Below are 14,159 nucleotides of genomic sequence, written 5' to 3' on the forward strand. Positions count from 1 at the left end.
TTGCAGTATATGTAGATAATAGTGTTATAAAATCATAATAGATATATTCGATTTATTCATTTATCACGAAAGTGCAACAATATATAAATTAATTTGTATATATATCACTTTATCAAACTATGGAGATATATGAGTTAAGGATCAAATGTAATTTTTTTGCTAGAATGATCAAATATGGTTAGTATTAGTAAAATAAAAATGTGCATTGATTGAAAATATGTATATTTAAATATGTACTAATTTAAAACACATTAAAATATCTTTATGTGGAACCTAACCCTATATATATGTGTATATATATATATAGGGCAACATTCAAAAGAGGGACTCCTTATATGGAGTTACATAGTGCGCCACTATAAATCATCAATTTTTTTATAAATTCTGTTATTGAATACATATAAAACGTGATTCTAATATAAAATACTATAAAATAATTCTATTTTAAGTAATTTAACACTTAGAATTTGATTAAAAAAAGTATATTTTCGAAACTTATTCTACAACAGAATAATTCTGGATGATTATTATTCTGTTATAGAATCATATTGAGATATTGCATAATTTTAGATGATCTTTGGAATTAAAAAAGTGTACAACTTCGTTTTCGGTTTAATAATCAAAATTTGCAATTATATTTCATAAAAAATATAATAGAATATATATTATGTATATATTTATAATGGTGTGCTACGTAACTCCATATAAGAGGATATGCTATGGAGTGCTACCCTATATATATATATATATATATATATATATATATATATATATATATATATATATATATATATATATATATATATATATATCGAAACAGAGGTCGAAAATGACAACTGAAAACTAGAAGTCGCAACTTACAGTTTTCAGTTGAACTAGTTGCAATTGCAGTTGCAACAGTTACAACTTTTCAGTTTTATTTGCAACTTTTGCAAACTCATTTGCAATTTTTGCAACCTCATTTGCAAGTTTTACGGCTGCGCCGCCCAAATTTGCAAACCGTATTTTTGAAAAAAAATATTTTATGAAAAGGTATTTTTAAAAATAATTTTGAAAGGTAGTATTTTTGAAAACAATAAAAGAAAAGATAGGTAATTTTGTAGATTTCCCATAAAATATGATTAGTTATAATCTTCAATCTTCATCAACCCCCAGAGTCCCAGTCCCATGACGTCAAAGAACTCCACTCCAACAATAATTTTAAGACTTATATTTTTAATTCTCAATCTCAGTATGCTAGGACGAGAGTTCAGCATACTCCTATTTAACGTCGTAGCACAAGCACTCAAGCAGTGGAAGAATGGAATGTAATATGATATATGTGCCGACTGAGACTCTCTGTATCACTCTTGTTACGCTTTTATCTTAAAGCGATTTGTTCACATCAGAAAGGAAATCCAGAGTATTTTAATCATGTCATCAACAGAACCTTTTTCTTGTCAAGTAACTAATTCTATAATGGTTCCTTTGTTTATAATTAAGTATCACCTAACAAATGCTTTAATTTGTGGGGAAATGCTCGAGTGAACTAGCAAAAGAAAAAGGTGACCGTTTGGTTTATTTATCAAATACGTTCCTGTAAAAGTTTGATTAATTAGTAATTTACCATAAACTGATATTTTAATTAAAAAAAAGTTATCCAAACATAATAATGCCAGTGTCTATTTAATCGTAATTAATTAATAATCTCGATAAATTATTAAAATTTAACAATCCCAGATTTATAGAATTTTACAGTAGAACTATATAAAATATAATGTTTATAAAAATTTAATAGGAGTATAATGTTTTATTGGTTCCAGACTGAATAGATAAACTGTATTAGGTGGTATGGTAGTCTTTCCGCTTCCAACTGCTCCACCAGGTAGGCTCACAGATAATGCATGTTTGCTACCAACCTATACTCGCCTTAATTATGTTTGCAAAACATTACGGCATTACCTAAAACAATGTGCTTGATAAATACTAGTAGTACTATATAAAACTGCTTAGATTATTAATTTCAGAGATTAAGAAGAGAAAAGAGAGTTTAAACTATAACCATTTCCACTAAATCAAACCAGCAATAATTTATATTACATCGACATATAAACTATACATTGTCACTGGTATCAATCATAGCAATATCATATACAGATTACAGAGTGCGTACCAACTGCTGTCATAATTCATTTGCATAAAGCAGGTAGAATAAACGCATCAATTATCTTTTCTAATAACACAATGGAAACTGGAAATTGAACTGATTTTTTTTTTCGCGCGCCATGAGCACATGCTAAGCACAGAAACTCATAAATTTGGTGTGTTTTTATTGGTACGGTTGGTGTGAATGCAGGGACCATCATTATTAAAGGAGTGTAAGCCAATCAAAACATTGGAAAAACTATCAAATTTTGTGCTTATTGTGTGCTCATGGACACACACTAGAAAAACTGTTTAATTTAAGCTTTCCATTAACTTTCAATTTGTTCTTAATTAATTTATTCATTCGTATATTTATTATGTTTTTTTAGATATAACCATGTTTGACCTATCAGTGGTGCTTTGTGGTGCATGCAAGTTGAAGCATGCTTCTGCCATTAATATTCTTTTCATAGGCTCCCCATTCAATGGGTTGCCCTGAATTCTAGGTAATATTGAGCATGCACTAAGCTACAATATCCAACAGCCCTAGCCTTAATCTTCTCAAAAAGGTTCACACTAAGAATCTCATCATTTTACTAAAAACACATTGCATATGCAGGTAAACTTCTATATGCTCAAAACACATTATATAACATCTGATAGCACCCACTTGCTGAAAGTTGTCTACCTTCCATGGGTTTTTAGCCCAAGAAAAGAATCTACTCCCAGTCTTCATCTGCTTTTCCACAGCCACACAAATCATATTCAGCAATACTATAAACTACAAGTTGCAAGACAACACAGATTGTCTAACAATCAAAAATCATTTCAATTATGGTAGGGGGAAAAGTTGGTCCTAGCAGATACATGATAACACACTAAACAACAGAAGTTGAAGATTGCCTTGATTTATCAACAAGTCTTATTGTATCAATTAAGAATTCAGGAGGATTATAGAATTAAATACACTTGCTTCAGTAGGAGTCCTTGAAATATATTGACAGTTTTGATATTTTTACTTCACCAGAACATTAGCAAAGTACTGCAACAGTAAAAATTCTATTAATGGTACAATGATCTCTTATTACACAACTCAAGCTGCGACAGATGAACCCATGCCAGCAAGAACACTGCAGTACGAATTGTGATCGGGAGTGTTTTTAAAGCCAGGGAAAAAATCAGAGAAAAACCTCAGAACTGCAGCCAATTGTTGCGAGTCATTTGAGGCATAAGCCGCTTCCAGAAATAATGAAGGGCGGACAGTATTAACCTGCATGATTATTATAGTTTCAAGAATTGAGATAACTTTACAAACATGAAGCTAAAAAAAAGAGAGAGAATATAGTCGGTCAACTTTGTAAGCTATTTTACATCATTACTGGCAAATTGCATGCCATTTCCAACATTTATAGCCTAGTACATGCATGTTATGGGCTAACTACTGAAGTCAGAACTGAAAAGTATTGATAACATCACCACCATTATCATTTAAAAGATTGAGGTTCATTCATTTTACCTTATTTTTGCGTGTATAACGTAAAGCTTCGAGGTAGTATCCATTTTGCAGTAATAGTGAGACATAGTCATGATGTAGTGACAACTGTCTCAGCATATCTAAACCTAATTTCCTTGTTAGGCAATGCTGAGCACCTGACTCTAGTAGCTGAAAAGCCACTTCTTTTGAAGGTTCGATAATCTGCAAATAGAACGGGTCTTCACACACAACAACATCGAGCATAACAAAGTCCTATTTTACAAACACCATGTGAAATAGATTATACCTTGTTTGTGACAAACAATCCAAGCTCTGGGAATCGCTCCGTCTGAGCTAGTAATCGTATGGTCAGCACATAGATACTAGGGTGGACTCTCACCTTTTCAATGTTGGAGCTGCAACATTCAGTACAAGGTAGGTTAACATGTTAGGAAAAACAAGGTCCAAAGATATTGTTAACATGTTCCTTGCCTTTTAACTATCTTTCCTCAGTTTTGGGCCTTTTCGCCGTGAATCCCTGTGTGCTACTAGTGATAAGATCACCAATAAAAGTGCACACACAAAATCCCATATTATTTTTAGTTGGTCTAGCCCCACTTGGGATGCTTGCCTTGCACATAGCATCAGAATACAATATTTTCAAATGCTAAAACGTAGTCGTCACAAGATATGTACTTCTAGATGTCAATTGGCAACCGAAGATACGTAGCAGTACATTTACATACATAGAACTAAAACAAATGAATATACCAACTACCCATGTCAATTATTATACTTCCTTAAATTGCATACATACAAGGGTTACAGTTACTACTGTTTTCGTTTTGGTGAACTTGGTCATTCTCAAAAATGAAAATTTTGTAGTCACTGGTCACTCAGTTATACAAGTTGGAAAAAAATGGGAGGTGGCGTAGACTGATGGAGGACAAAATAACCAAAGAACAATATAAGAGACTTTGGAAGCCGATTATTCAAAAAAAAATATTGTAACTATCTATATTGGAATATGATCTCCAGTAATTATCAGTTAGAATCAGAAGTTATACATTGATTTGAATTAGGATACTAGATTAGATGGATCATAATTAGAATGAAAACTTGGTTGAGCTTAATTTCTCTGAGAGATTTTTACCAAAATCTTCCCGAATCATAGTTTCTCTTGCCTTTTATCATCATAGATACTCACATCAGCAAGTGAGGTACTGGTAGGATGTAGGAGTCTAGTTATCAGATTTAATTACTAATTTCCAGACACATGACAACCTAAAAGTGTGCTGATACGTACCTATGATCAGGTACGTAACATAGACAACTTGTCCAACGAGGATGGTGTTAAAAAAACATTATACAGTGCTCATTCACAGAAATAATTTCCCTTTTCATCTATATTTATCCTCCCAGACCCCTATCTCTTCCCCCACTAGGATAAACACAAAATAAATGCATAAGACTACAGAGATGCAAAGTGAAAAATCTATATAACTATTCTGATACTCTTACTCAGTATAACCATCGTATTCCCATATGCAAAGTTGCAAACAGAATCAAGAGCCACACAATATATTATTCACTAATGTTACTACAAACAAAAACAAACTTATAATGCAAAGTACAGAAGATAAACAAAGCTAGCGTTTACCTGCGAAGAAACTCAACAATGACAGAAGCCAAGTAAAAAGAATCCCCAGCCATCTCTTCCTCAACGGGAGCAAACACGAAGCTATACATCTCATCTGATGTGATTGCAGCTGAATTTACTAGAGAATTGTGAAGCTCGGAATTATTAACATTTGACGAGTAGTTGCTATGTCTGATAATTTGAGTTTGTGATGCTGATGGATGAACTTCTTCGTTACTGGCTTCGACCTTCGTTAAATTTTCTGTGTCTATATTAACCTTGGAAGAAACATGATTTGCAGGGTTTTTTTTCTGCCTATCAGAAAATGAATTGTCATCAGAGTCTAAGGTTGAGTAACTATGATTAGAAACAGTATCATCCCCCACTTCACTAGCAGGGCCATGTTTGAGAAATTTCCCGGAAGCATTTCCTCTACTAGTGGATTCATCAGCAACAGTGTTGCTGCTGTTCACACTAGTAACGCCAGAGGATGAAGGTTTCTCAGGTTTCACATCCTTCAGAGAACTTCCTGTTTTAATTGCGTAAGAGTATGAAGTAACTAAAACATCGATTGAGCGTGTAACCATGTATAAAGGTCTTCGTTCTAGAATGATGTTACGGGCTATTCCCACGCACAGTTCTTTAGCCTGAAATACAGGAAGTAATCAATTAAAAGTACAAGGTATCTTTAACAAACCGAATGCAAATTTTTACGTAAAAGATCACAGGGAACACTAAGAGAAGATGTCATTCATTACATGCAAGAATATTGCTAAATGAAATCCCAGGGGGCAAAGAAAATAAAACATATGCCTACTAAAAGGAACCCCCCCCCCCCCCCCCCCCCCCTTTTCCTTAAAAAGAAAATTATCCTTTACAAAATATTGTTACCTTCTTTGCCTCCAATTTCCTCCGCTGCAAGAACTCTAGTACAAATGGCACTTCTGAGCTACTAGCAGATATAGCCTGAAAAGTTGTAGAAGATCAGCACAAGAATATAAATGAGACAACAAAAGCAATCATCAAAACTTGCCTCCAAATCCAGCTGGATCTTCCACAAAAAACCATTAGCAACATCACATATAAGATCAGGAACAAGAAAAGTCCAATCATCTCCATAGATAATTGCTTCTGTATCAATAGCATCTTTTTCTTCTGAAGTTTCAGTATAGTTGCTACTTGAATGAGAGGATGACATATTGGGGCTGTAAACCCCCCTAAATAATAGAGGAAGAGGAGCAGATATAGGGGCACGAGAATCTGAAAATAAGTCATATAAGATGACAACCTTTGCATCCACTTGATGTACAAGCAAAACGTTATCAACCACACTTGCAGCTATTTTGCTCGTGTATACAGGCAAAGAACCCTACAAATTAGACAATATCATTGTCAAAGGTAAAAGAATACAGATATTTAAGTCAAAAAGTAATCAAAATAGCTACTATTAGGTTTCTCAAAATGCGAAAATTTAAACATTACACAGCTAAAGCAAATGAAGAAATGAAGTCACAGGAACCCCCTGACTCGCACAGTAAAACAGGACAAAAGGTGGATCCATTCAAGAAGGCTCATCTACTATACTTGTTACAGATTTAATAGCTACATTATAAAGAAACAGTTGAGTTGGTCTTTAAATTTTTAGGCACAAGCTATAACTTCAGAATTTTGTACGAGTAAAATGTTAATGACGAACATTTAAGTATCTATAACTTATACTAAAACAAGATACTGGACACGTGTCAGCTTATTATGCTTTTTTTTTTCCCACTCAACTTCATCACTCTTATGTCATGCAAGGCTCTAACTTTCTCTAAAATACAATTTTGACGTCTCTATAAAAGGGTACACTGGCAGCTTTATTCTCATACAGATATATACAATGAAAGACACTGTACATTATTGCAAACAATAATATTATTTCATGTTGATCATTTATAATTCTTTATCATAAAATACACACATTAAACTTTATATAATATAAAATTCTTAAGATATATATTTCCCTCGGCCAATATTACTGTAAGATAGAAAATCACTTATCAAAATAATTTAAAACAAATTAATATACACTGTATTATTCATCCTCATCTACCTACTCGTGGAACTAATTCCAAAAAATATAAATTTGATACAATAACTTTACCAATAGATTAGAAGACATGTGAAAAATTCTTACTCTATAAACTTATTTTAAGATTTTTAAGACTCTTTTAACACAACACAATATATCTTTAACCGAACAAAACTAAACTTGACACGTGAGATCAAGCTCACTGCACACTACCCATTAGAAACCCTAGAAACACCCAGCTGTTTAATCCTGCATCCCAACCACAACTTTTACGTTTCTCTAAAAAGGCATGCCCACTTGGTTCTCGAAAAATATATACACTGACAGACTTAGGAACATTTAATCATTCTTGAAAATCGCTTAGCCAAAAAAGAAAAATAACCTTACATATTCATTTTTCGAATACTTTTAAGTATAAACAATTACGGTATCAAAGATATCATTACATGTATTTATATTCTTTGATGGTAAAATATTCACATTAAACTTTATACAATTTTTTTTAAAAAAATCCTCTCATTCAATATTATAATAAAACAAAAAAGCTAATTATCATAATATATTATTATACTATTTGATAACAAGTTGACACTATTTATATCTTTAATGCATGCAATATGATCTTTCTTTGTTTTCTTGACAGATCTTAGCGGTATTCCACCACACTGCACCTACCTGCGAAACAAATGATTTTAGATTATGATCATCAATTGGAGGACTGATGGAACAAGATTAAATTTGGAGTAGTTGTTCTGTTATAGATTAACTTTCTCAACACTTTATATGGAACATAGAGAAACAATTATGCAGTAATATGCTATCAAGGAGCCTGCTATTTAAAGTTTTCCATCTTCATAAAATATGCATGAAAATCCATTCAGCAACTAAGTTAATTTGAAATCCCTGACCAAAACACATGTTTTAACTAGATTTTCTTCTACAATGAATTATATATTTGTTTGACTTTTTTGTGTTAAGTATGTTTTATTTATGCATCTTATTTTATATTTTAGTATACAAATAATTTATATCTTGAAAAAATATAACTAATATATATCTTACAATTTATATATTATTATAGATTTAATATTCAAATATTAGTAAAAATAACAAATATTTTAACATAATTAAATGACTAATTTATAAATTTAAATTTAATTAAAAGATTTATAGACTCAAGTTTATCAACAGTGAGTGCGTAGCAGGGATGCTAATCTAGTAACAATAAACACATGACTATGTCATTGGAGATTTACTTGGAAGTCTAAACCATGAAGGTTTAAAAAATTACATAACTGATACGTATACTGGCTGAGAAAATACTATACAGAAGTTGCGAAAAGTAACTGAATACATTAAATAGAACACACCTGTTGCACAACAGCATCACGGTAAAATCTATACGAGTGCAGTAGCATTGCAACTCTATCAACTTGCAAGCAGTATATTCTACCATAACTGTAAAAGTTAAAACAACAAATCATTAAATTTATGTCAACACCAAGGAGTTACTGGATTAAGCAAAGAAAATCTTACACAGTAATAACTTGTACATCTTCAGCAGCTAGAACAGGCTTATTGCTGTCCTCAGATGTGGCCATTGCCATCTCAAACTTTGGTAGGCGGATGATACCCACAGATGAAAGCTGCAGAGAATACAGATAATAAAAAGCAAAATTCAGAGTCATATCAAGATAAATAAGCATTTAACATCCAGTTCATCGTTAGCAGGGAATGGTGATATGATTGCTAGCTCAACTTAGCATATCCACAGAAAACCAAAGTCCTATTCAGTTTTCAGATCTAGACAAGCCTAAGTCAAGGAGTGTTAAAAAAGCAGTGAAGGTAAAGTGTGCATACCTGATACCCAGTAAAGCTCTTGCACTGCAATCCCGAGGCAAGAAGCACCAAACGGCTTTCATGCGTATAGATGTACCAACTCACATTCAGTTTCTTTGTCTCAACCAGATGGAGCGATTTCATTTCAGAATCATAAGAGAAGAAGTCCAAACCACTACAAGAAAACTTTACTTCAGAGAACACATTGAGAGGGTAACTACACTCAAAGTTGAGGAGTACATCTTAAGTAATGATAATTAAAGAAAAAGTTGATACACATATCCTCATTATCGATTATTTTAAACAGGTTAAGCCTCTCAATTAACACCTAAACAAATACTTGAGCCTGGAATGTACATATGTGTCGTCAATTAATCCATATTGAAAATCCTTCTCACTTTCATATAAACTTACATAAGTATCACAGAGCCCGTTGCATCTTATAATATACATATTTGTGTTATCTTATACACACTTCTAAAATTAAAATCAGATTAAATAATATGAACTTATTTAAAAGAAAAATTTAACCCAAATACATTTTTAAACTTACATATTTAACATAAACATTTTTTATATGCCATTAATAATGGCATTTTTTAAAGCACGTCGTTTTAACCTTTAAGATATTAATATATCATATATAATGTCCTATTACTGCAAATTCATAATTTTTTGCAAGAAAATCCATATGTAATTCTTTTAACCTGAACTGAAAGATCAACTCATCAACCACTCTATATTTTAAACTAAGATTTTAGTTTCAAGAGTATATTAATATTATTTTGATTCAGCCCAAAAAACCATTGATTGTTACTATTAGTTTGACTTAAAGAGCCACATAAATAGATGAAACCCGTTGTTACCCCTTTCGAAATGCATAATTTTTTCCTCTGACTAGGCCTGTTATAATCAGAAAAAACTATCAATGCAACCCAACCCAACTGACAGATCATTAGCTTCGGTATCTCAAGCTTGATAATTATTTAATATGTTTTTGGAGCTATACGCTATATCCCAAATTTTTTGTCCAGGGGCCCCAAAAATATAGTTTAGCCGTTCAACATATAAAATATTTTACCTATTTCACATCAGGGGCCCCAAAAATATAGTTTACTCATTCAACATGTAAAATATTTAACCTATTTCACATGCAAAATTTTGATTCACAACAAAAAGCATGACAAACAAGCTTGTACAATAAATTTGATCCAATGAATAGACTCGACTAAACATAAAAATATCAATCATCTATCCAATATATCTGTCGGAAGCATACCTGGTCTTTACAAAGACAACATCACATGTTGGACAATCTGTCCAAAAAAATCCTAGTATTGTCTCCGACTCAGATTTGCACCTTTGTTTGAAAGTGTATCCGGTCTCTTTGATCCAGAACTGAACCTCGTGATTTGAACGCTGGATAGCTAAAAGCTTCATATCTAATGCATATCGAACCAACAATACTGGCCCTTCTGTTATCGAATCAGATTCTGGAATAACTTCCGGAAAAGTTGTTGATGTTTTCCATGAAAAAACCTGAAAACCAAATAATAAATCACCAACGTACTAATCAAGCACAGGAGAAGGAAAAAGAGGCAAAAGATTAGGACAGAAATTTCACCTATAATATGCCAACAGGAAAAGCGTGTGTGTCTCTGTGTAAATATATGTATATACTTACTAAGATATGATGTACCTGATCAGATGTTGGAGAAATCATTAATTTATTTCCGTCATCATAAAATAAGCCTCTTGATCCAGGAACTCTACATCTCAACGGTGGATGCTGGATATAAACATGTGACATAGAACCAGATCCACGAAAGCCACCATTAGGCTGAGAACTTGATCCTTCCCCAGACATTCTTTTAGCACCTAGTCTGAACTATATGCCACCAAATCAAAATATACGGAGCCACCACTTGTACAAGGCTTGATCAAAATTTAGGCTAGAAGTTGAAAACAATGCTGTGGAAAGGGAAGGATATAGTATTACAAAGTATTTAAATTATAACAATAAAAAGTTTGAAATCAGCAAGTGTTGTTCATATATTGTAAATTGAAATTTCATACCTTCGATCTGAAATGAAGTTGGTGAAACTAAACCCTTCCTTTGAGCTATACAATATTATTATATTCAAGAAAAATCAGCTAAAGTGCAGGTCAAACAACAAAAAGAAGATAATACATGAACTGGAAAGTCACTTTCAACAAAGAAATTTGTTTCCACGAAAATTACTGTGACTATTACCACGTTCTGCATGCAATTCCTCAATGCAAGAAACTCCTTAAGACACATATCACGTTCAACTTCTGGAACCTTTGCTGCAACACAGCTCCCATATTCTTTTGACTGCAATAGAAATCCTATTATATAAAAAGCTACTAAGACGAGTCACATTAGTTAAAAGAGTTGATCATGCTATTTTGTAGGCAACAGCGGGTCCCACGTCATTCAACACGACAATAAAGTTACAATATATGCTCTCTTTGAGTCCTTTATCAGCAACTATTATGTGTTTTACTTGACTTTGCGACTTCACAAGTGGTATATGATAAAGCAAAGAGAGACAACTGGTTTGGATTATATTTATTGCACAAAAATCTGTTATTGACAAAGAAAGAACCTATTAACAAAAAATGTAAGGAAAGTCCCATGCAAAAACTTAACATCAAAATGAAGACCTAAACGACAATTGAGGCATAATAGTTCAGCAGCTAATCCGTACATAGATTGAATATAGAGCTCCCGTAGCAGAAGATTGTATTATGGACATCAAGTTAACCAACAAGGAGACGAGTAATTATCCCTGCAATTTATAGCTTTGCGCTCATTCTCAAAGTCCCAAACTAGAAAAGGAAGCAAGTCTAAAACTACCCGTTCGGTCCTTTTTCTCACCCCTTACCCCTTTTTTGCATACTTAAAGGCCTAACATGACCGTACTTGCACAGAATAGTTTTCATGTTTTGTCTTAAACTAAGCTTTAAAGCTATGTTTTTATTCAGACCAAAATCTCGGAAATAATTATGTACGAGTAATATAACTCAACTGCGCGCAGGAAGGTCAAAAAAAGTCAGAAAGAAGAGTATAATGTAATTGAGAGGATAATTCAAATAAAGAATCAGCAGCATATCTAACATTTTTCAACCTAGTATGAAAACTCATCAGCCTAAATTATCTCCATCATTCAATTAAATGCAACTACAAAAAGAAAGGTCTATTCGTATTATCGTATATCCTATGGGGTAAACAAGCTGGAAAGCAGGGATACGGCAGTTAGGTGGTAAATCGCGCACTCGATAGGCTACGCATGAGGCGGTGCGCCACCCGGCGTATCCATGCACTGGGTCCATCCGATTGTGTCAGCGTCAACAACAGCGGCCACCGACGCCGAATCTCTCTCTTCTCTACTCTAAGTCTTCTCCTCTTCTTTCTTCTTCCTCTTCTCCTCTTCTTTCGCTTCTCCTCGTTGCTGCTGTAGTCCTCGTCCGTCGGTGTCATCTGCTGTAAGCCCTCGATTGTGTGCATATACACAAGTATAGTCGTATATATATGTACATATGAGGGTTTGTTTCACTGGTTGACTGCTTCGCTCTGTTTTAGTTGACTGATTGTGTGCATATATATACACTCTGCACAGCTCTTTTTTGTTAATTTAAAGATTGAATATTACTACTTATGTGTGTTAGGTTATATGCACATCATTAATTATTTATTTGAATGCTTATTCTTGCTTTTGCTATATATATAATATTTTTTTAATTTTTTATTATTTGTCGTGTCCCCCGCACCCGAATCCCCATTTTTTTTAATTTTCCGAATTCGCGTATCCCCGCACCGCGCACCGGCTGCCATGCTGCCCGTTTGGTTGAGCTTATAACTTATGACTTAACGTGACTTATGTGATAAGTTGAGAGTTTAAAGTATCTGTTTGGGTATTTTTGACTTAATAATGATTTATAGGTTATTAAAAATATAATAATATAAATAAAAGTGACTTATGGTAACTTATGACTTATGGGTAATTTTTATCAGAAAAAAGTTTAAAAAATTAAGTCACTGAAAAAAGTACCTCAAACTAAATTCTGACTTTAAGTCAGTTTCTGACTTTAAGCCGACTTCTGACTTATTACAAAAGCAGACATTTTTCTGCTCAAAGTCAAAAATGACTTAAAGCCTCGGCTTTAAGCCCAGGCAAACAGGCTCATAGTGAACAAGTAATGGGACTTCCAATATAATGCATCAATTCTCTCTACCAAAAACTAACACATGGTAATCTTCATAGCTTTACAACTTGAATAAGGGCAAAAAATTAGAATAAAGTTTCGATGTGAACTTAATATCACCTAAGAAAATCATTTAGACATATATACCAGGCGGGCAAAAAATGGCTTCAACAAATAGTAAGAACAAAAAAAAAAACCTCTACAGATTACACAACAGCAGCATAACAACTAACAGTGTCAAGTAACAAACATCGTTATATATAAACGCAATTATGAAGACACGACTATATTAACATATTACTATGAAGATTGGGGGGGCAGGGGGGGAAGGGAGAGGGGGAGAGAGAGATGCCTGAGCTCCACATTTGACCAAAACTCGCTTCAGAACAGAAGTGGAGTTCTTGTCTTTCATTACTGCATACCTCGCAAATCTTCCTACACACAAACACACGGTTAATTCATATCAATTACGACTTCACATGAGCATATACGTACACATATAAGTATAAGTATCGAATTTGCTACAGACATGTGATTACGAATAAAATTGGGGGAAATCAGTACAGTAGTATTAATTTTGCAAGAAAAACCTACCCCTAGGAGTGAAACCAGGTCTCGGTTATCGATGGAATATTGTTTGTGTCAGCGATCCGTTGCAGAGTCGATTAAATCCCTGTAAGATGAATCTGAGATAGCTCTGTGTGTGTGTTCAAGAGATTTGGGAACCGGAAAATGAATGAAATTTCACCCTTTGCGATTACTTGTGAATTTGTGGTTTT

General features: G+C 33.3%; 1 protein-coding gene across 2 annotated transcripts; it reads right to left on the minus strand.

The window, feature by feature from the left end:
• Nucleotides 1–3,012: 3,012 nt before the first annotated feature.
• LOC108214119 (uncharacterized) lies at nt 3,013–14,159 on the minus strand. 2 transcript variants are annotated; one of them, XM_017385918.2, is made up of 15 exons: nt 13,975–14,159; nt 13,733–13,815; nt 11,405–11,506; nt 11,227–11,271; nt 10,850–11,121; nt 10,430–10,689; nt 9,172–9,325; nt 8,848–8,957; nt 8,682–8,769; nt 6,271–6,606; nt 6,129–6,203; nt 5,259–5,884; nt 3,906–4,014; nt 3,641–3,820; nt 3,013–3,394 (listed from the first exon to the last, which is right to left on the minus strand). In XM_017385918.2, the coding sequence occupies exons 5-15, from the start codon at nt 11,015–11,017 to the stop codon at nt 3,218–3,220; spliced, it is 2,283 nt and encodes a 760-aa protein (XP_017241407.1). In that variant the 5' UTR covers nt 11,018–11,121; nt 11,227–11,271; nt 11,405–11,506; nt 13,733–13,815; nt 13,975–14,159; the 3' UTR covers nt 3,013–3,217. The 2 variants fall into 2 exon arrangements, with proteins under 2 accessions (XP_017241407.1, XP_063946689.1); XM_064090619.1 differs by having other exon boundaries at nt 13,733–13,811; nt 13,975–14,107.

This window comes from Daucus carota, chromosome 3, assembly GCF_001625215.2.
Source record: "Daucus carota subsp. sativus chromosome 3, DH1 v3.0, whole genome shotgun sequence".
NCBI classification, from domain to species: domain Eukaryota; kingdom Viridiplantae; phylum Streptophyta; class Magnoliopsida; order Apiales; family Apiaceae; genus Daucus; species Daucus carota.